Raw genomic sequence first — 21,984 nt, forward strand, 5'->3', positions numbered from 1 at the left:
GCTGTTTACTTTTTTAAAATTTACACACAGCTTTGTGTGCATTTTATTTTTGCATACATGATTTTTTCTTCTTTTTTTTTTTTTTTGGTGGCACAGGGTGCTTTGTCTCTCAATGAGTGTTAAGAAGTGTGAGACTCCAGTGAAATTCTTTTCTGTCCTGACACTTACTTCACTCTTGTGTGTATGCAGTTCCATTGAAGCCATAAAGGAAATATTGTACTGGACTGAACACTGGAAACAAAAGGAACAAATAGGCAAATTGATATGACACCTGGGCAATATGTTAAAAGCACAGTAAAGTATATGGAAGACTGTGATGTATTCATCTGTGATTATCATTGATATCCAGTTGGCACGTTTTCACAGTGTAAAGTTAACAGCATAAACACAATGTTTTGTTTTTAAAAAAATCATATCAGCAATCCTTTAAAGTGAGAACATGGGCTCACAGTTGTGCATGAAACATTTATTTATAAAGCACATTTATACAGCAATATTTTTGCAAATACCAACTTTAATTCTTGTACTCTACAAAAAGTCTTGCATATTCCTCTTTGTACAAAAAAAAAGAAACATTACAAAAATACAGACAATTTAATATGATTTTTATACAATTGTCTTTAGTTTGTTATTTTCATTAAAATATTGCTACCACAGGACTACAATATTTTAGTCGACTATAAAAAAATTAAGTCATTGCTTTTTTAAGCAGCAAAATGCAAATAACACAGGTCAAAACACAGTTTATAATCATAGTGGATATATCTAAAATTGTTTCAGAAATAATATTTTACATAGTTAATTTTTAATGTTTTATACATTATTTATATAATATTTATATATATATTTATATATTTATAAAAAAAATCATAGCTTGCTAGAATTGAAATGATAGGACGGATTTTGTATGACAAGATGTGCAAAGGCCAGTCTGCTTGGCTAGTATTGTCAGTTCTGTTCTTAAAATTATTTAAAAACATGTCTTTTGGAACTCCCTCTGAAAGCATATGAAAGAACTACATTTGCTCTTGTTTTCCTTCTTCACATGGCCCTGATGTTGTTTAAAGCAGAATTTAGCCTACTGTCCAATATAGTCTTCCCTACACCAGTGCCCTTCAGTTGTGTTAACTAAAACTTCCATAATTCCAAATCTGCCTTATGGGGTTATGGGGATTAGGCATGATGAGAATTTAAACCAACACATCAGGAACACCACAGGTTGGAAGGCTGGGTTCTAATGAATATTCAAGAATGATTCCCTTTTTTCAGGCTGTGATAAACAGAAGAGAGTTGTAACTGGGTATCAGGATAAGACGGTCCTGACCTGCAGTCCGCCTCACAGCTGAAGGGTTGATGTTCTGAGTCTCAACCTCAGAGCCTTCGGGGCTAAGAAACATTAACAAGACTGACTGCAAAGAAGACAACACATTGTGAACCCACAATTAAGTGACCATTCAGAAAATATTTTTGTGATTGTGTGGGTAAATGGAAACAAGGGGGAAGATTTTTCTAGACCAACCAGCAAATTAAATGCAGGCTGAACTTTTATACGGTACTGTTTACATTGCATAAGGAGGCATATGGGGGCTCCAGATATCTTGAGCAATTGACAATTCCAGCCAGCTCTCCAAAGTAGTAAACATGATAAAGACATTAAAATGGCATATAATTTGTGAGGAGAAATAGGATAGATGAAAACAAAGATGAAAAGGCTTTTACAGTCAGGAATATTATGAAGAAAGTAGACTTCAATTTAATAAGTGGCTTTAACTATGCCTTATTAGGTAAAGAAAGGTATTATTTTTCAGGGGGTTTACAGCAGAAAAGGATACTTTTCCACTATGTTTTCCTAGTGTGCTTCTTCTAAACCAAACATAAGTCACAGTTTGGAATGGAGACATAAAAAAACAATAAAATAAGAAGATACCCCTTAGAAAGTGATCATAATTGATGAATCAGTGCGTATTTTCTTGTAGATAGTGCTATAATCTAGTTGATGAGCATTCCTCTCCCCCACCCTCCCCTTTTAACAGGAATTGGAAATCTTCAGTTTTTAAAAAAAAAAAAAAAAGCAGAGATGGCCTGTTTCCTAATAACCATTTAGTGTTCAATAAGCTATGAACAATTCAGTATTCACTACAACATGAACACTCAGCCAATTGCACATATAAAATATTTGCAACATGTTTTGATTCATTTCAGACTTGTTGCCTTTGACTTAGTTGAACAACATCTATTTTATGCAAATGTTGTAAGAATAAAAAGGCCACAGAGTAAGACCTCATGGGTCAGGCAAGAGTCTCTCCCTACATTCTACTGTCAGATGAGATTGAGAGCAGCAGGTAGTTGCTGTCAGCAGTCATTTTGCAAAAAATAAAAAATAAAATAAAAACATTAAAAACATTTGCAAATGTCTACACCATGTTGTGATGGTTGTTCCGGTCAATGATGTCCACAGGTGAAAGTATCTCCTTCCGGATTGGTGGAGGAGGCTGAGAAATCTTTGCTTTTGGCTTGAAAAGGTCTGAAACGTAGAACACCTGCAAATGAAATTACAGACATTCAATATAAATGCAAAGTTTGGGATACCTATCCCATTTTTCTTCACAAATGCTAGAACTCTGATTTGGAAATGAAGTCGATGGTGCAGCACTTCTGATGTCCCAATCTCCTGAACTGGGTTAGAGGTCTTCTAGATTAGCTGATGAGGGTTATTCACTCCATAAACAGAATTTGGAAAAAATGCTTTTTTGGAATACAATGTCTAAAACCCCACACAATATGTCCAGTAGGATTCAGTAAACTGTACATTCAAAAAAAGTAACTTTCCAAAGCTCTCTGAGATAATTAGAGTCAACCTAGCTGACCATCATTTAACTCTTACTGATATGCAAAGTCTCCCTGCCTTGCCTTCCTTTATTGATTTCTGATGCATCTTCCACATTGCATAGAATTTCTTCAATATTTTAATTCAAATATATTCTGTGTGTATTGGGGGAGAGGGTTTACTGAATAAGATGCTTTTGGAAAGAAGAGAGTATCTAATATTGGCTAAATCAAATTTGCTTCTTTTTTAAAAAAGAACTATGCTGTTTAGATATTTAAAAAAAAACATTTTCCTTACCATAACCAACCAAGTGTTAACACCACATACAAGTTCACAGAACTCCACTTCCTCTGGTAATTTAAACTGTACTATTATTAAACTTCCCTTACGAGTCAGTTCTCCACAATTATTAGTCAGAATGGCTGGATATTTCCTCACTTTTCCACTCTTCACCCCCTTCACCCTATACTTTCCTGAATGAAAGCATAGTCAGGATGAGATGGCTCAGTAGTTTCAGAGGAACAGCTTCATGGAAGAGATATCCCCAACCCCTTTCCCCTGCCCTGAAAACCAATTATGTCTCTACTATCAGGGATATGACAGGGCCCACACTTGACAATTCAGCAAGGTAGCTGCACAATGAGAAAGTCCTAAAAGGAAATTCTGACATCCTCTCTCAGGCTGAAGTCTTATCAAGCCACTGTGACAGATGGGACTTTCTCCCGTGCAAAATATAACTCTGAGGCCAGAAAGGAAAAGAGTCAGACAGACCCACGCTCTGCAGACAGGAGAAGATTCAGCCCTCTTATCCAGTGCTAGAAGTTTGGAACAACAATACAAATATTCCAGCTATTAAACCCAGTCTGTACACACACACACACACACACACACACACACACACACACACACACAACGGGACACTCGTATGCTTAATTTACACCAAATGAAATGTGTATTAGATTACTATTAAATTCTTTATTCCTTGTAACACCAAGTTGAGCTAATCCCTGTGAATTTACAATGGCTCAATGACATCAATACACTGTGTGGATTGTAGAATACAATACATCACAACTCTCCTTACTAAACAGATGGCAACAATATCTTTGAGATGCAGAAGTAAATATAACCTGTGCAGCAAGGGGTCACTGCTATCCAGCCCCACCTCCCAAATAAGTGGAAGGTAATGGTAGCATGGCCATCTTTTCTGATGAGTATCAGGTACTCTACTAACTCTATTCCAAGCACTGGCACTGGGACAAAACAGGTAAGCATGTTTTTCCTTACACCAGCAGCTGGTGTCTTCAATTGTTAGTGGGATGGTAAATCTGTTCTGGCTTTCCCCCCTGACTTTAAAGGAACTGTCCAAGCTGCTCAAAATAGATTTGGAACTATGACTTTTACATTTAAAGTTCAAACTGTTGCCTAGATTGGAATCATACTGCACTGACAATGGAGCCACCAGCCAACTTTGGTGCTGACAGCCTGGGCACATTAAGCAGAGCAGGCCATAGGGGTCTGAGATCTTGTCCTTACTGACAGGAGTCAATCTGTATCTGGGTTATGTCAGATGAACCATTCAATCACATCAACTTCCACCTGTCTGAAATGGTACACTACCAAGCTAGGGATGAACTGCCATTACTTTGACTTCCTCATTTAAAAAGAAATCTTTGCCCAAGTCATGTAACATCAAGTCAACTTGGTGAGGCTTGGTAACAAAGGTTCTTAGGCCCATTCACACCAGCCAATTATGCCAGTTTTACTGTCATGCATCCTATGGAATCCTAGGATTGGTAGTTTGATGAGGCACTAGAGCTCTCTGGGTGAAAATTTAAATTCCTCTCTCTAAATTGCAAATGAAACCCAGAATAGTGTAGTGGTTTGAGTGTAGGACTATGACTCTGAAGACCAGGGTTTGAATCCATGCTTGGCTATGGAAACCCACTGGGTGACGTTGGGCAAGTCACACTTTCTCAGCCTCAGAGGCAAATCCCTCTGAACAAATCTTGCCAAGAACACCCTGTGACAGGATTGCCTTAGGATCACCTTAAATCGGAAACAACATGAAGGCACCTAACAACAACAAAATGCAAATCCCAAGATTCCATATGTTGCTATGGTAGTTAAAGTAGAATAAAAATGTTATAATTATGTAGTGTGAAGGAGCCTCATGTATCACACTCCAAAGTGGAAAACAAAGTGCAAAACAATAATAAGAACAACAAACCAGGCCACTATCTGAAGAAGGCTACTAGATTTACCAAAACCAGTAGATTTACTAGAGTGTTGACCAGGGTAAGCAATCTTGTATCGCCACTATTTCGACCTATAACTCCCACAACCCCACCCTGGATGGCCAATGCTAAGATGTGGCAGCTGTCACCCCAATGTGCTGGAGACTGCTCCTCTTGTGGTCAAATGCCATGTTCCTTCAATCTCTTTTGCAACTGAGGGAACATTCACTTTTTCTTCTAGTGACTGCATCCACCTCAAGAGGAATATAGACTTTATCAAAGAATCATAAAGTTGGCAAGGATCCTATGGGCCAACAGGTCCAACCCCCTGCTCAATGAAGGATCTCCAATTAGAGCATCTCCAATAGGTAGCTCTCCAATCTCTTTTTAAAGACATCCACAGAAGGAGACTCCACCATCTCTCTAGGCAATTGGTTCCATTGCTGAATCACTTTCACTGTCAAGAAGTCCCTTCTAATGTTCAATCAAAATTTACCCCCTTTAACTTTAAACCATTAGACCTAGTTCTACCCTCTATGGTAGCAGAGAACAAGCCTGCGCCCTCCTCTTTGTGGCAGCCCTTGAGATATTTAAAACATGCAATCATGTCTCCCCCAGTTTTCTCTTCACCAAGCTGAACATGTCCATCTTCTTCAACCTCTCCTCATACAGTATGCTTTGTTTTCCATATCTCTTATCACCCTTACTGCCCTTCTCTGAACTTGCTCCAATATATCACTATCCTTCTTAAAATGAGGTGCCCTGAACTGGATGCAGTACGCCAGTTGAGGCCTGATTAGCACAGAATACAGTGTGACTAATACTTCCCTTGACTTGGAAACTATGCTTCTATTAATTCAGGCTAAGATAACCAGTTGCCTTCTTTGCTGCAGCATCACACTGCTGGCTCATGTTCAATTTATGATCTACAATAATCCCAAGGTCTTTTTTCACATGTAGTACTGCTAAGCCAAATATCCCTCATCCTATAGCTGTGTATTTGTTTTGTGTGTGTGTGTGTGTGTGTGTGTGTGTGTCCTAAATAGAGAATTTTGCATATGTCTCTGCTAAATGTCATTTTATTAATTTCAGCCCAGTTTTCTAGTTTATCAAGGTCCTTTTGAATTATGTTCCAATGTGTTAGCCACCCCTCCCAGTTTTGTATCATCTGTAAATTTGATAAGCATTATAGCTTACATCATAATTTTTATACCACTTTGATAGTAAAAAATTTTTAGGGATACGTTGTGTTTCTAGTTTTAACTTCTCTACTGTTCTGTCTATCAGACTACCAGGATTTTCAGAGTGCAAAATCACAAAGTAGTCAATTGTTAAAAGAGACTGCTTGTTTTACTGAATGCAGATGTTTGCATTCAGCCTTCCAGTTGTCTTCCTGTGTTCCCAGATCAGTTAGTTTGACATCTAAATATCGGCATTGAAGAATACAGTTAATTTACCAAAGAAACAAAACTCCACTCAGAAAAACCAATGCTTGACTGTAAAGAAAAACAAATAGCTACCTCCTTGCCAAAACTTGTTTTAATTTTAAGATTCTTTTGAACCCCTGTTTCAGCAGCAATGTTAGGGTCCCTGAACTAAAATGACACTTTTCCCTTCTTCCTCAGTGTTGGGGTACAACACCACTATTTCCAACTGGGCTCCATCAGATATATATGGACAGTCTATCTAGATTTTTGTATAGTTCTGGAAAATCATGGTACTCTCATTACTTTGCCCATTACACAGTAGTCTTTACAGAATGAAACAGAATGGGTAAAATGTCTTTTTGTATACACTAAGGAACTGTGGATGACAGACACAATCCAGTGAAAGTCATCTTGGTTTACACTCAATTTAAACTAATGACACATTTAATTAGTCATAACCACATCTGACTACTTCCTTTTGTTGACTTGTATATATTATTTGTGACTCCCATTTCTATCCTACTTGTTTTAAGAAGCTTGTGCTGAAGAAGTGCAATATCTGCTTACCATTGAAAATCCCCAGTTTCACTCCTGTAATTATGAATACTCTAGAATACAAATTAAGGTTAATTAACCCAGCCATTAAATACTGAAGAAAATGACTGGGACAACCCCTGTCTGGGTTCTGTGTGCCATAAGTGGCACAGGATACAACATCTTAAGTCCCCACCAATTTTTGTTGATGGTACATCTAGGCATGGTTAGTCTTCTCTGGATTCTTTCTAGAATTTGTAAATATTTACATCTTCATCTAATTTTGTATTTCTGCTGGTCATCTGGTCATTCATTTCCATAGCTTTTATGCAGCTGAGGGCTGGAAGACAATTCTGCTACTATGATTCTTGCTTTCTACTTCCAAGGCTGGATTCAATCATAACTATATCCATGTTTTATACAGAGATCTCCATGACAAATCAATTTGTGGCAGGAACTAGCAGTGATTGCACACTGCAAGCAGCAAGTGGGGGATTAGGTTCAATCTGGCCCACATTTTCCCAATGAGTAACATTATGGATGGAGTGTCATCTAGGCTGTTTTAGCCTTTGCTCTGTAGTTCACTGTGTGTGTGGCTTTAAATCAGATATTTGGTAGCAGGAGCACCGTTAATTCTCCTTTAAATTGTATTTCACTTTAGCAAAGGCTCAGGGTTATAAAAACACTTCGAGAAATCATGAAACATGATCTTCTAAGGTTAAGAAAGTGTGCTAAACCCTCCTAATGCTTCAGCTGCTTGGCACAAAAAAGGGGTACATGCATAGAGTGTTTTTGCTTGGATTTGTTCCATTTCCTGTGGAAGGTGCTCTCCACCCATAAAGAAAACTCAGCAGCAGACAACTGGGAATGTGCTATACAACCATTACAACTGATCAACATATTTTAATTCATTATTATTGTTGTTATTTTTAAAAGGATTTCCTTTAAATGCAGAACATTTTAGCAAACAACTGACATAAGATTAAGGTGAACAGGGGAGGAAACTGGAAATTCCTAGCTTCACATATTTCACTGCTGAATTATTAGAAGTAGCCACTAAAACTTGTCTAAATTTCTAAAATATTTTTGATTCCAGAAATTCTTAATCTGCCTAAACTCCAAACAAACAAGGCTGTTTCATCAGCTGGACCTGAATAAATGTACTGGGTTGCTTTTTTTTTTCTTCAGATGAGAAAGGGCAACTGTGATTGTTACAATGAAACAGTGCAGACAGCTTTGGTGACCTTTGAAGATGAAACACTATATGTCTTCTGCTGAGCAGTTGAAGATAAGGAGCAGGTAATGACATCAGAGTTTAAACAAAATCTTGAATATCATAGTCTACTCTTAGATAAAACATTGCTTTGAATAAATATTGCGCCAAGTGATAACATTGTGGGTTGTAGCAGAGCAAAAGGTAGGTGAAACCACAGAAGGCAAAAGCCAAGTCTATTTTTTATTTTAGGTCTTGGTTGTATTAGTCATGTATCACAAAGAATGGGGCATTCTGCTGGATGGATACGATTTACTAAAAAAGTATGGTGAAACATTTTCACTATGAACAGGGCAAAAGTTCTATACACAGGCTTAACAAACTCTGAAAAGGAAGGAGATGACATAAGAAAAGGAAGGAGTTGGCAGTACTGATTGATTCATAAAATGATATTCAGAACCTAATTCAGAATTGCACTGTTCCTATTTTGTGTCTCAGCTTCCCATGCTAAAAATGCTATTCTTCAAGTTGTCTCAACCCTGAAAACATGAAAAATAACCACAACTGCAATATTGAAGGGATGTAATATTGAGGAGGGACCAAACTTGTTTTCTGCTGCTCCAGAGACTAGAATGCAGAACAATGAATGCAAACTGCAGGAAAAGAGATTCCACCTCAACATTAGGAGGAACTTCCTGACAGTAAGGGCTGTTCGACAGTGGAACAAACTCCCTCGAAGCATAGTGGAGTCTCCTTCCTTAGAGGTCTTTAAACAGAGGCTGGATGGCCATCTGTCAGAGATGCTTTGATGGATGGTTCCTGCATAGCAGGGGGTTGGACTGGATGGCCCCTGTGGTCTCTTCCAACTCTATGATTCTATCTCATATTTGTTATCCGTTAAGAAATAATGTCTGGATATTTGTGGGGGGAAAGTATTCCATCTGTGTTTTTCAGCAAGAAAATATAATGCTGAGGGTTATTTGAGCTTGCAAATCTTTTATCTGAAGGATTTCTAACACCTGCTTCTAAACTGGGGAGGGGGGGGTATGTCTACCAGTAATAATCAGTTTGTAAGCAATGTACAAACGAACTGTACAGAAAGATATGTGGAAACATCTGAAGTGAGTTTTTAAATACTTGATAAATACCACCAAGCAGAAGCAGAAGCATTAAAGCCAAAGTGCCCATCTAGTTCAAAGAACAGGATAGAAACTAGCAATGGAAAAAATAAAATAAAATGTGGTGCATGTGTGTGTAAGAAGAGAGAAAGAGATGACATTGCTGTATCTCAATGACAGCACTATAAACAAGTCTTGAGATGATAGCTGTGTTTTAGTCATTCCTTGTGAACCGGAAACCACAGGGAAGACATAGGAAACTACAAGCTACCCCTCTTTCACCTTCCTCTTCTACGGCCATGCCTGTCTTTTCTCCAAAGGGCTCTGTAAGGGCACAGCAAAGAGTGACCAATGCCCTCTCTGTATCCTGGCTCAGGACTGAAATTTACAAAAGAGAGGCTGCGAGGGTGGGAGAGCCCAGGGAGAAAGAGGAAGGGCCATACATGTGTTTGCCGTTTCTCATCCAGCTGCTTCCTCAGTGGCTTTACCTTGTCACAGGAAAGTCAGCCTATAGCTGCTGAACTCTCACCCGTTCTCCGGGCTGGCAAAGCACACCATCTGTTTACAAATCAGGAAAAAAGTGCTAGATTTGTAACTTGTCATTTAGACGGGAAATGATGGATCTGCACTGGGACTCCTATTGTCTGTCAGAATTTTTTTGTTTGGATGTGCTGCCTTCACTGGCATCCTAATACTACACCCTGTCCAACCGAGTTCCTCCTTGCTCTGTCAAACTCCACCCTTTGAAAAAGTGGTTAAAGCATGGTAGAATTACAGATTATCCCTATACAGCCAGCTCTGACAGCAGGATCTCAAAATAACGTCTGGATAAAGCCACGTTATACCTGAGCTGAGAGTGAAGTGCTTGATTGTTAAAATAAGATATAATAAAATACTTCAGGCCTTTTCTCTTTTCTTTCCAAGACTTCATAACAGGTGGATGTCTGTGGTATCTATGAAGATCAGCAGGAATGATTTTTAAAAGATCATTAAAGCTTTGAGCACACAGTCGGCCCTTGGTATATGCGGGGGATCCATTCCGGACCCCCCTGCGTATACCAAAATCCGCGTATGCTCAAGTCCCGTTGTCCCCTCTCCTCCCTCCAACTCTTTCCTTCCCTCCCTCCCTCCCTCCCTCCCTCCTTACTTACCTTTTCCTCCCCGGTGCTGTGTTGCTGCTGCCGCCGCCGCCGCCTCAGCCGTAGCAGGGGGAAGGCCAGGTGGGGGTTTTGGAGGCAAAGAAGCCTCCAGCCTGCCACCCGGCCCTTCTGTGGCGGCAGTGGCGGCAGCGGAGGACCAGCGGCAGAGGCCTCTTCGGCCTCCTCTCTGCCGCCGCCGCTGCCAGCACCTCTGTGCAAGGGCCGGGTGGTGGGCTGGAGGCCTCTTGGCCTCCAGTCCGCCACTCGGCCCCTGCAGCGAGGTGCTGGCGCCGGCAGCGGAGAGGAGGCCGAAGAGGCCCCAGGCGCTCGTCCTCCTCCTCCTCTCCGCCGCCATTTCCAGGGGAAAGGCCGGATGCTGCTCATGGAGGCCTCCAGGAGCAGCACCCGGCCTTTCCCCTGGATGTAGCGGCGGAGAGGAGGCCTCTGGCGCTGGAGGACCAGCGCCAGAGGCCTCCTCTCTGCCGCCACCGCTGCCGGGGGAAAGGCCGGGTGCTGCTCCTGGAGGCCTCTAGGAGCAGCATCCGGCCTTTCCCCTGGCAATGGCGGCGGAGAGGAGGAGGAGGACGAGCGCCTGGGGCCTCTTTGGCCTCCTCTCCACCGCCGGCGCCAGCACCTCGATGCAGGGGCCGAGTGGCGGACTGGAGGCTAAAAGGCCTCCAGCCCACCACCCGGCCCTTGCACAGAGGTGCTGGAGGCGGCGGTGGCAGAGAGGAGGCCGAAGAGGCCTCTGCCGCTGGTCCTCCGCTGCCGCCGCCGCCGCCACAGAAGGGCCGGGTGGCAGGCTGGAGGCTTCTTTGCCTCCAAAACCCCCACCCTGCCTTCCCCCTGCTACAGCTGAGGTGGCGGTGGCGGCAGCAGCAATGCGGCACCGGGGAGGAAAAGGTAAGTAAGGAGGGAGGGAGGGAGGGAGGGAGGGAGGGAGGGAGGGAAAGAGTTGGGGGGAGGAGAGGGGAGGGAGGGAAGTTGTCCCCAATGGCGGTGCGCGTGCACATGCGCCGCCATTGGGGACAACCTCCGGATTTGCCATGCACTTATGCTCAAATCCGCGCATGGCAAATCTGCGTATAAGGAGGGCCGACTGTATATTGTTGTGTGCATATGTAAACTAGAAACACTGGAGCTAACACTACCGCTGCTGAATAAATATAGGAAGGAGTTGCTCATCGGATTTCAATAGAAATGGCAGTAACAAACACGTTATGAGAAAAATATTGGAGAAGGAACTTTTGCTGACAAGAAGAGACAAGGGAAGAGATACTTTTACTATTCTCCTGCTCACAAATTATCCATCTCCATATGTTTCTCCCCAGCAGATTTAAACTGGGCTCCAGACTAGACCTTGCAGAATAAACGGCATTGATGGGTGTGGGAGGGATTGTGCACTTGCCCTCCAACTCTTCTGTGTACATCAGGGGTGATAATTGTATAATGAACCAGGTGCCTCTTGTTGTTGTTGTGTGCTTTCAAGTCATTTTTGACTTATGGTAACTCCAAGGTGAACTTGTTGTGGGGTTTTCTTGGCAATATTTGTTCAGAGGAGGTTTGCTGAACAGTAATTCCTGCTAGCCCTAGTCAGTATAGTCAGTGGTGATGAATGCGGAGAGTTGCAGCTCAAGAACTTCTGGTGGACCACACAATTCCAAACCCAACGTAAATGTGTCTAATTCCTGCTGTTCTCTTGTGGCCATACTGCTTGCTAAGCAGGTGTTCCAAGACTCCATATATTTATTTTGCAAAATTCATTTTAGGAACCCATAATCCAGACTGCCAAACCACAGGGGTGGCAGGAGTTCTAAATCATCTAAATCTAACCATCTTCTCCCAAACCTGTGCTTATTTTTAGAGGTGAAGCTTACAGGATCAAGAATTTAGCTCCATAAATTTCCTCCTTTGAGGCTACCAGCAGCTTGCAAGATGTCTGCCATTTCCCCCTCTCTCTTTTCATTATTATGAAAAACTTGTATACTATTTCTCATTTCATGAAATCCCCAAATAGATTACAGAATTACCATTAAACAATCCAGCAAGAATGCAGTCATATGGTAGTTCCAAACACCTTGTGGCTGAAAGAAAGCCAACATTAAAAGACAGATTTCCAACAAGTGTCCAAAACATGGCAAGATTGTTGACCTGACCTGATGCAGAGGGCCACCATTTAGGGGTTACTGTGGAAAATTGCCCTTTTATGTGGAACCATCAAACAGAAATCCATCTGAAACATTCATTGCTATTCCCATTCATGGCGCAACAGAGACAGGTCTGCCACCTTTGAAAACTTCAGTGACCTGGAACCCCCAGATATCCTTTTTAAGATGTGGTGAACAGGGCTCTTTTATATTAGATGATGACAGCATTATGATTCCACTTGAACTACCTTGGCTGCATCCTATGGAACCCTGAGATTTACAGTTTAGGGAGCAGTATTTCGAATTCTTAGCCAGAGACCTCTAGTGCCTCACCAAACTACAAATCCCATTCAAAAGATGCAGCTACAGGGGTTAATGGGGAATCACAGGGTTATATTTATGTAGCGTGAAAGGGTCCCTGTGGCTGTATCAGATTTGTATAAAGTTTTTACAACACTGGCAGTTTCATTTTCAGACTAATCCTAATGCTAATGTAGAATCTGCCTGATTTCCACAGCGTGTGTGTGGCTCATTTACTTTGAACCATTCCACCCCTACAACAGGAGGGTCACTTTTCTGGGCAGCCATACCCATCTCAAACCATGTTGGTGTTAAACTGGAGCAATGGTGTGGAAACAAAGGGTTAGAATGACCCTCTCCTTGTGAAATAGTTATGGCCAGAGTCCTGTCAGCATGTTGTACAATGAAGAAAGGATTAAGAATTTGTATCATAGAAGTCACAGGTAGTATATAGCTTGCCTTTCAGCAAATATGATTGGAATGATGCATTAGCAGAGACAATGGCTAGTTTGGCTGTAAGACAGCATTAGTTCTGTATATAAGCATGTCTATCATGCCAGACCCATCTCCCTGGAATTAAGCTCCATTAACTTTCTAAGTAGGTATGCATGAGAATGTGCTGGAAGTATTTGTTCATTGTTATTATAATTATTATTTTTAAAGTTTCTGTTATCTAATCTGAGCTTCAAATGATTACACACACACACACTTGTCTGTTGGAGTATTTAGATAGCTACATTTCAATCATGAATGAACATGATGAAAGGCAAATGAACTCCTTTCCTGGTTGCTGGTCATGTGTCTCACTATGTAAATATTTTTCTAACAATAAATTGGAAGAATGCAAAAACAAAGATGCAAGGGGGGGCATGTCCCAAATGTTTACTTGAGAGCTAACCCATTTCAATCCATAAGAAGCACATGGTACTTTTCAAATATGTTAGATATGAATAAATTAGACCTAGACGTAGATAAGGTAAAGAATAAAACAATTTCATTTAAGCAAGGTTACTTGGCCTACATGAAAGGCTTATATATAAAGGGTCTGTATATGTGTGAAGTTAAAAGGATTAAACAATCTGGTCGTGTTTAGAAAGTGAATGGCATGAGAACAAGTTAGCTAGGAGCAGAAAAGTAATCATACCTTGGCCAAATAATTTTTGCAAGAACACTTTTCACTACATTACACAATAAAACACATAAACAGATGCACCCCTGCTCTTTCCATCAAAAGACCAGACCCAAGTTTCATCTTACTACGCCTTCTGATTCAGCTCAAAGGGAAACACTGATCTGTGCATGTTCCTTCAAGCTGCTTAGATTTGCAAACCTTACTTGCGAAATCAGAGACTGCATTGCTCAAAAATGTTGACAGTGGTCTGCTAACAGTGGAAATGAATGAATGAAATTGACTCTGTGTGTGTGTGTGTGTGTGTGTGTGTGTGTGTGTATTTTCAGCTGCCTTTGAAAGTGTTTAGTTTTTCAAAGCAAGAACTGCTGTAATCATTTATACATTTGGTTAGGTGAGCTATCCTGGTAATATGCCCAGTTTGGCACATGTTCAAAAACAGCTCCTTCTATGCACTAAACATACCAAACCTAATACTTAAGAGGAAAATGTAGAAAACAGCTGTTTCACATGAGCCTTATTGTGTATATATTACACCAGAAAGCTAGAATTCACTGGACATTTATCTTTCTAGTTTCCAGCAGTATAAGGAAACATTCAACATTTGCTTAAGGCTATCATTTCTTCCCTTCTTGGGTTTTATAAACCCTAGCATAATCTACCTAGTCACTGGTAAAACTAGTCATATCTTGGATCTCTGGCTGCACCTTGTTTCAAAATTTATTGTTCTAATTGCCATCAAGTTGACTTTAACTTATGGTGATCCCATGAATGAGAGACCACCAACTAATAATAATAATAATAATAATAATAATAATAATAATTTGTTTTATTTATATACCGCTATTCCAAGGATCATAGCGGTGAACAGCAAGTAAGCTAATTAGCAAGTAAGCTAATTTGCCCCCAACAGTCTGGGTACTCATTTTAGCCACCTCGGAAGGATGCAAGCCTGAGTCGAGCTTGGGCCCTTTTGCTGGTCTTGAACTCACAACCTTGTGGTTTCGAGTGAATGGCTGCAGTACAGGCATTTAACCACCGCGCCACCAGGCCTCCATTCCAACTCACTCTGCTATCAACAGATCTAGGAACTTATCACACAGATTTAAAAAACAACTTACTATTCCCAAATTGAATTCTTATTTGTGTTGTATCCTGATATCATCACTTGGATTTTTGCTGCTGGCGGTGCCGGGTGGGTGCAGCCCGGGTCATTTCTGGATAGAATCCGAGTTCAGCTGGTCTCTTTTCAAAGCCGAAAGCTTCCCAGCTTTGCAAATCGGCCAGCTGAACTCAGATTCTATCCAGAAATTACCTTGGCTACATCTGTCCAGTGGCAGCAGCAGCAGCAAAAGTCCAAGTGATGATATCAGGATACATTGCAAATTAGAATTCAGTTGGGAGTGGTAAGATGCTTTTCAAAGCTGTGTGATAAGCTACAAAATCAGGTCTTGCAAACTCAGGGCTGTGGCTTCCTTGATTGAGTTTGTCCTCTTGTATATTTTGAAAACGGCTCAGTAAAACAAGCCAATTTTCCAAAGACATCATGCCTGATATATTTACTTTCCTGAGTGCTCAATGCTCTACTGAGATCAAAGTGATGAGGATGCAACCTTTTTAGATGGATCTCGACATTGTTGGTTTGTCATAATGCCATATACAGTCAAGCTCCTATCATGCTATCCACCAGAAGCCAACACCCATGCATTTGAGTTAGAGTACTACCAATCTTGCACATTTGATGCATATCAATGATTATTTGTTGAAATAATACACCAGCGGTATATGACACTTACTATGCAATAAGCCACCAGGGCCCCCTGTGTGAATCCTGCCAGTACATCTGTTGGATGATGTTTGTGATCAGACACACGAGAAAGTCCTGTATAAAATGCCATCATAATCAGTGTAAACTGGAGCAGAGGACGCAGCAGCCGAGCTCCTCTCCAAGTGAACCTGGCTTGCAGGTATAGCTGAAAAGAAAAGGAAAAGTAGGACATCAGATATTATAATGTTTTCTCTCCATGAGAGTGTGTACAAACACTATTATCTGTTATGGAGCTTCCATTACCCCTGCTTAGTACCACACCAACAGGAATGTCATACTTTGGGCTGGTTTATCCTGTGCAGCCAGCCGTCATTCAACAGGAAACAATAGCTGGAATCCTGGCACGCATAGCCTGAAGCCCACCTTTTTATTGTTATTGAGGAGGCTGTTACTCCTTTACCCCCTCCACAATGACCAAAGCTCCCTGAAAGCCCCCTGAAAGTTACTACATCTGCTGCAGACTCTCTATGTCCAATCTGTGAGTGGGAGTGGGGTCAGCGAAGTGTCCAGTCATGTCCCCATGAAAACAATGGCCTAAAAATATGGTGAAAATGCTTCCCACAGCCCCTAGAAGTCTTTGGGGATTATTTGGGGGCAGAGAATTGGAGTTTGTACTGGGGGATACAGCGGAGGAGCGCACCCACAAGGTCTCCTCTATAGCTAATGTGCCCCCCTAACCTCCCAGAGTTGCCCACCCCAGACTACATAATCAGCTAAGACTTCCAGACAACCCCAGCAGATCTTGACAGATGGTGTAATCATTTTACATCTGGCTACAGGGATATATCAAAATACATATCCAATCCCCCCCCCCATCACTTTCTACTACATAATGGCTGTGGAGGAGTTGCAGTAGTTCAAAACTAAGTCAGGGAATGTTGAATAGGCAACTGTTGTGTAGTCCCGCATGAGAAACTATTATGCACCAACCTCCACCTTGTGATTGATGATCTTCCTTCCCTGATAGAAAGTCAAGCCACCTTCTGAGTTCATTTATCCCATTATAGTAAGAATGGGCAAGCCAGTCATAGACAATATTTTTGAGAGTACAACCAATCTGACTTTAGCTTGGCCAGATATTGTGGGCAGATCAGACATGATTTATTTTTCTCTTTGCCTCATAAAAGCAGAAAATAAACTTAAGAAATGTATCATCTATTAAGAGCACTGTTTTTGTCTGTCTTCAATCAAATGAAATTCACTGGATGTCCTGGAGTCCCAATGTCATCACTACCCCACTTTTGCCATTATAATTTCCAGAGAGGCCTCTCTATCAACATTCTGCACACTATTCATAATTTTATGAGCCTCTATCACACATTTCTTTTCTTTCTTTAATTTATATCCTGCTTTTCTCACATTTGGAACCCAAAGTGGATCACATTGTATGTTCAAAGAAAACAGCTAAAACAATCAACAATTCAATAATCCAAAGCAGTAAACAAAAATCCACTTTAAAATACTGATTTAGAACAGTTAAAACATATTAAAACCTATTACACACACACACAGAACCAGCACATCCTTTGCACTATCTGAACCTGTTAAAAGATGAAGGACTATGTAATTAAAAAAAAATCTGCTGGCACAAAGAAAGTAGAGATGGGGCAAACTGAGCTACTTTTCAAAGAGATTTCATAGTATGGGAATAGCCACCAGAAGGTTCTTTCCCAAGTACTCACCAGACATAGCTGTGATGGCGGTGGGATCGAGAGAAACCCCTTCCCCAAAGATCTTAAAACTTAGTAGGCTTGCATAGAGAGATACAGTGTTTAGGGTACTGTAATCTGTTTATGGAATTTTTAAAACTGACAAGTCCAGATACTTTAATCCCTTTATCATTTTACTTCCCACTCTTCTTTACCTTGTTCAGATCTACAAAAATATTTAAGAGATGGGGGGACCTGAACACTGACAGTACTTCAAATACAACTGCAATATTATTCAGTGACTGAAATCCTGGTATTGTTTAACTGCTTCTTGAACTAAGTTTTAAAGCTCTTTGAATGTAAAGCCCAGAGTGAAAATAATTATATTTTTGCTTTAGTGTCTAACCAAACAAATCAACGACCAACTGAGGACCTGTTCTGAAATGAAGTAGCAGAAATGATGTCAAATGGGTATTGTCCCCTGCCTCACCTCTTCCCACTTATCCTGATCTAGTTTCCTCTCCAAAGTGCTGGGTACATCCTATTCCTTGGGTTCCTGTGGGAACTGGGGAAGCCAGAAGGGGAAAAGGCTGCAGGAAAAGCACAAAATATCTACCCACAAATCAAAGATGCTGGAGAATGACCCAACCCAAAAAGCTTGGTGAAAGAGAGTGTAAGCATGACGGATTGTCCTCCACCCAAATGCTGCCTTCCTGTATTACATGGAGCAACCCAGACGAGAGCAAATGAATGCTACAAGGTCAGAGAAATGTCTGCAGGGCGTAATCTATGCAGAAAAAAACATTTATGGCAGGAGAACTTAAGTGTTGTAGCTATTGCATTACACCTACAGGATCATATGCAAAAGCCACCCACAATAGTCATGTGCCTTCATATTATTCTTTATTCTGCCTGTTTAAAAAGAGAAAATACACAGACAGACTTTTCAGTTCTGTGGATAAATGACATGCAATCATATTCTCTGTCAGTACTTAATTACTATAATGCTGGGACTCAAATTCAGGCTTGCGATTCCATGTGTTCTTTGTGATTAGAAAGTCCTCAGCTTAATCCCAGACACATGGACAACAATTCTGGGAACACAATCACAACAGAAAAGCTTTGAACTTGGACAACATCTTTATAAGGTTCCTTTGTCTATCATTGGCATAGGCATACAGGCTATACATAAATGAAGATCATCCCCTTGTTATTTTACCCAGAATTAATTCATCTGTCAGAAAGACAGCTGTTTGTTGTTTTTCTGTACTTGTGTGCTTGTGATAATTTCAGTGGGCCCTTGGTATCGACTGAGGTTTGGCTCCAGGACCTCCTGTGGATGACAAAATCCATGAATGCTCAAGTCCTATTAAATGGCACACAAAAAATGGTGCCCCCTATTTAAAAAATGGCAAAATCAAGGCTTACATTTTGTAAGCCATGGATGCTTGAATCTGTGGATAAAAAATATGTGGATACAGAGGGCTGACCGTACAATTTTAAATGACCATTTCAGATTTTAAGACCAGTTTTCAAAGTTACTGATAGCTTGCTGATTGCTTTAATCAGCAAGTGCACTAGAGCAAACCAGTCAGCATTGCATCAGAAGAAAAAGACCCATGCCTTGGGCATTAATTGCCAAATTCAGCTGAAGAGAGCTTGTGTAATTTTAGGGGTGGACAACTGTGCATGGTGCAGAGGACAATTTTTGCCCCACCATCCCCCTTCGGGTCACACCAGAATATCACAAAACACTGGAAGTGATTTCATACGACTCCCACTGACCACCTGTGGAACCACTTTACAGCCAAACAAAAAGCATAGAGGATACAGAAAATCTAAACCATCTTGCATTTGGGGCAATAACCCTAAAATTAGCCTTATATTTTACAAACAGAAGGTCTCTCAGCTTGCAGGAGGATGGTAGGGTGATTCAAAGACCACAAAAGGGGACCCTACATGGCTCACAGGCTTCTTTTTCCCTACTCATGCTTTAAAACACATATATAGAATTTTGCAAGGTAATACTTTCCCTAGCATTGCATTCCATTTGTGAAGAAGACTTAATATGGTGGAATTTTATTCTTTACCCAACTCTAAAGGCATATGAGCCTTTAATAGATTAGAGTCATTTTTTAGATGTAACAACAAATGTAATAATCCCCCTTGGAATCAGCATACATGTTGACCAGGGTTTTCTTCAGGATATGAAGCGTTAACTAACTGACTTTTATGTCCTTTTAATAAAATCCATCCCCACCCCCAGATTGTGCCTCAGCTATTATCCATTTGTGACACCGATACTGCCCTTCTTATATCCTAAGGCTTTCATTATAAAGTGAAGCCAAGCTAAAGAAAACAAACATTTAATGTAAAAAAAAAATCATTTCAACTGAAGTTGTTTTTACAGCAGACAGTGAGTGAATTACAAGTGGTTTTTTTTTTTTTTTTTACTAAAGTCTGCTAACTCAGTCATAGGAGGTTTACAGAGGCGCCTGTGTGGTGTTTATATAGTAACATAAAATGATCAACTGCCATTGCAGACCAATAAGCAACAATGGGAAAAGGAGTACCCAATTGCATGGAGGAGATCAATGCCACAAAACCAAAAAGGGAGGGAAGAATGCAACGACCCGGTGACCCCTTGGAGCAGGAATGGTTGGGAAACCTCCCATGTATCACCACAGAACTGGCAGCACTTCTACTGATGTCAGAGGATTCCAGACAAATGGAAAGGAGGCATTCCTGTCTCTTCAACAACTTAAAGAAGCTTTTTCATATTCATATGTGTGAATGCATGCACGCACACACAGAGTAAAATGGCTTTTCATTACAGATATACATTCTTGCTTGCTTCATTTTCACATGCAAAAATGAGAAACCATAACATTTTTCTGTTCAGTGAGATGGGCAATTTTTTTTCTCATTTGATCTTGAGAAAATTTTTTGCATTTCTTTAAATTAAAAAAAGTGAATTGTATCAATTGCACAGCTAACGTATGACAGCCGTTGCTTTGTTCCAAGTTCCAGCTGTGTTAGAGCATTGCTGGCTACCTCATGATTTTTTTATTATCTGAAAATACTTGAGAAAGATGGTGTAACTGTTCAATATAGATTGTTGAATCAGTGTAATGAGAGGGTGGGGAGGGATGTGGCCAAGCACACATAGATCATAAAATAAATCTAGGAAGTGTGATGGCAATGGTTTTGGAGGTGGACATTAAAAGAGCACCTTAGAATCCTAAGTAACAAATCCAAGGCAAGTGTGATGTCACCTACATTCCAAGATGAGGATGAATATGATAAATAACTGTAAGGCACTTTATAGACCTGGAACTAAAAACGATTCATAATTATTAAATTGCTGAGTATTGACACTTCTTTTCAAATGAATGAACATTCATTCAAGTAGATGGGTTATGAACACACAAGGGAGGGGAAGGCAGAAGTCTTTCCCTTTGTTCAGTCTGGTGCTTTGAAATCAGTCACTAATGTTTATCCAATGACTAACAGATTGGCCATGATCCCAATATAATAGTCAGACGTTTGCTATTTGGCATCCCGTACATGAACACACTGCTCATTTGGCTAAGAGTAAGTATAGCACAATCCTAGGAAGTCAAACAAGCAGCATTTAAGTTTACCACCTCAGGAGTTTATTTCCCAATAGCATAAACATTGGTAAATTTATATAAGAAATTAATCTAGCAGCTTGGTTAAAATTTGGCTGGCACATGGAAGAGTCTGCAGTCAACATTATGTCTGACTTATTTTAGCAATCTCTGGAATAACTGGTAATGTTCTTCTACAAAAGAAAAAAATAAAAGAATAAAGTGGCTTAGTTGTATCATAATTAGGCATTTAGTCAACAATATGCTATGGCCTAGCATATCCTAAAATCTTATTCTGGATTTCTGTGGTAACTTTATGGGACCTTGGCATGGATATCCACTACACAATTCCTGAGTTTATAATTGGTGCCAATCATTAATGTGACAATGTTTGTGAAAATAACATTATTTTTTTAAAAATGGAGACATATGTCAAGTCATATTTTGGAGACATTGGGCCCATACAGACAGGCCAAAATAAAGCTGCTTTGGGTCACTTTGGAGGTGTGCTGTTTAAATGATGCAGTCCTTAGGACTGGAGCGTAGCTTTGGCACGGCTTCTGGACTCTTAGGACACATGCATCATTTACACAGCACACCTCCAAAGTGACCCAAAGCAGTTTTATTTTGGCCTGTCTGTACGGAGCCATTATGTCTGGTTCATAAACCATGATTATTTCCACTGCAGGAATTTGCACACAGTATTGGATGCTAAACGGTATGTACACATATATGAATATACACATATATAAGCCTGCTGAGTTCACTCAATTCTATCAGTTACTGGAAGCAGTTTTCATTCTAAGTAGGCAGACATCATAGTCA

At 40.5% G+C, this 21,984-nt stretch overlaps 1 protein-coding gene across 2 annotated transcripts in view; it reads right to left on the reverse strand.

Moving 5' to 3' along the window:
- Nucleotides 1–2,058: 2,058 nt before the first annotated feature.
- Nucleotides 2,059–21,984, reverse strand: part of PLPP3 (phospholipid phosphatase 3) — an 85,404-nt gene continuing 65,478 nt past the window's right edge. For both annotated transcript variants that reach the window (XM_089515237.1, XM_089515238.1), the window contains 2 exons: nt 15,868–16,044; nt 2,059–2,540 (listed from right to left, as the gene is read on the reverse strand). In XM_089515237.1, coding sequence (XP_089371363.1) covers nt 2,415–2,540; nt 15,868–16,044 — 303 coding nt within the window. In that variant the 3' untranslated portion in view covers nt 2,059–2,414. The remainder of the gene's footprint in view (nt 2,541–15,867; nt 16,045–21,984) is intronic.

The sequence above is a fragment of the Sceloporus occidentalis genome, unplaced genomic scaffold (assembly GCF_023333645.1).
Source record: "Sceloporus occidentalis isolate IW3139 unplaced genomic scaffold, rSceOcc1.0.p SCAF_3, whole genome shotgun sequence".
Lineage (NCBI taxonomy): Eukaryota > Metazoa > Chordata > Lepidosauria > Squamata > Phrynosomatidae > Sceloporus > Sceloporus occidentalis.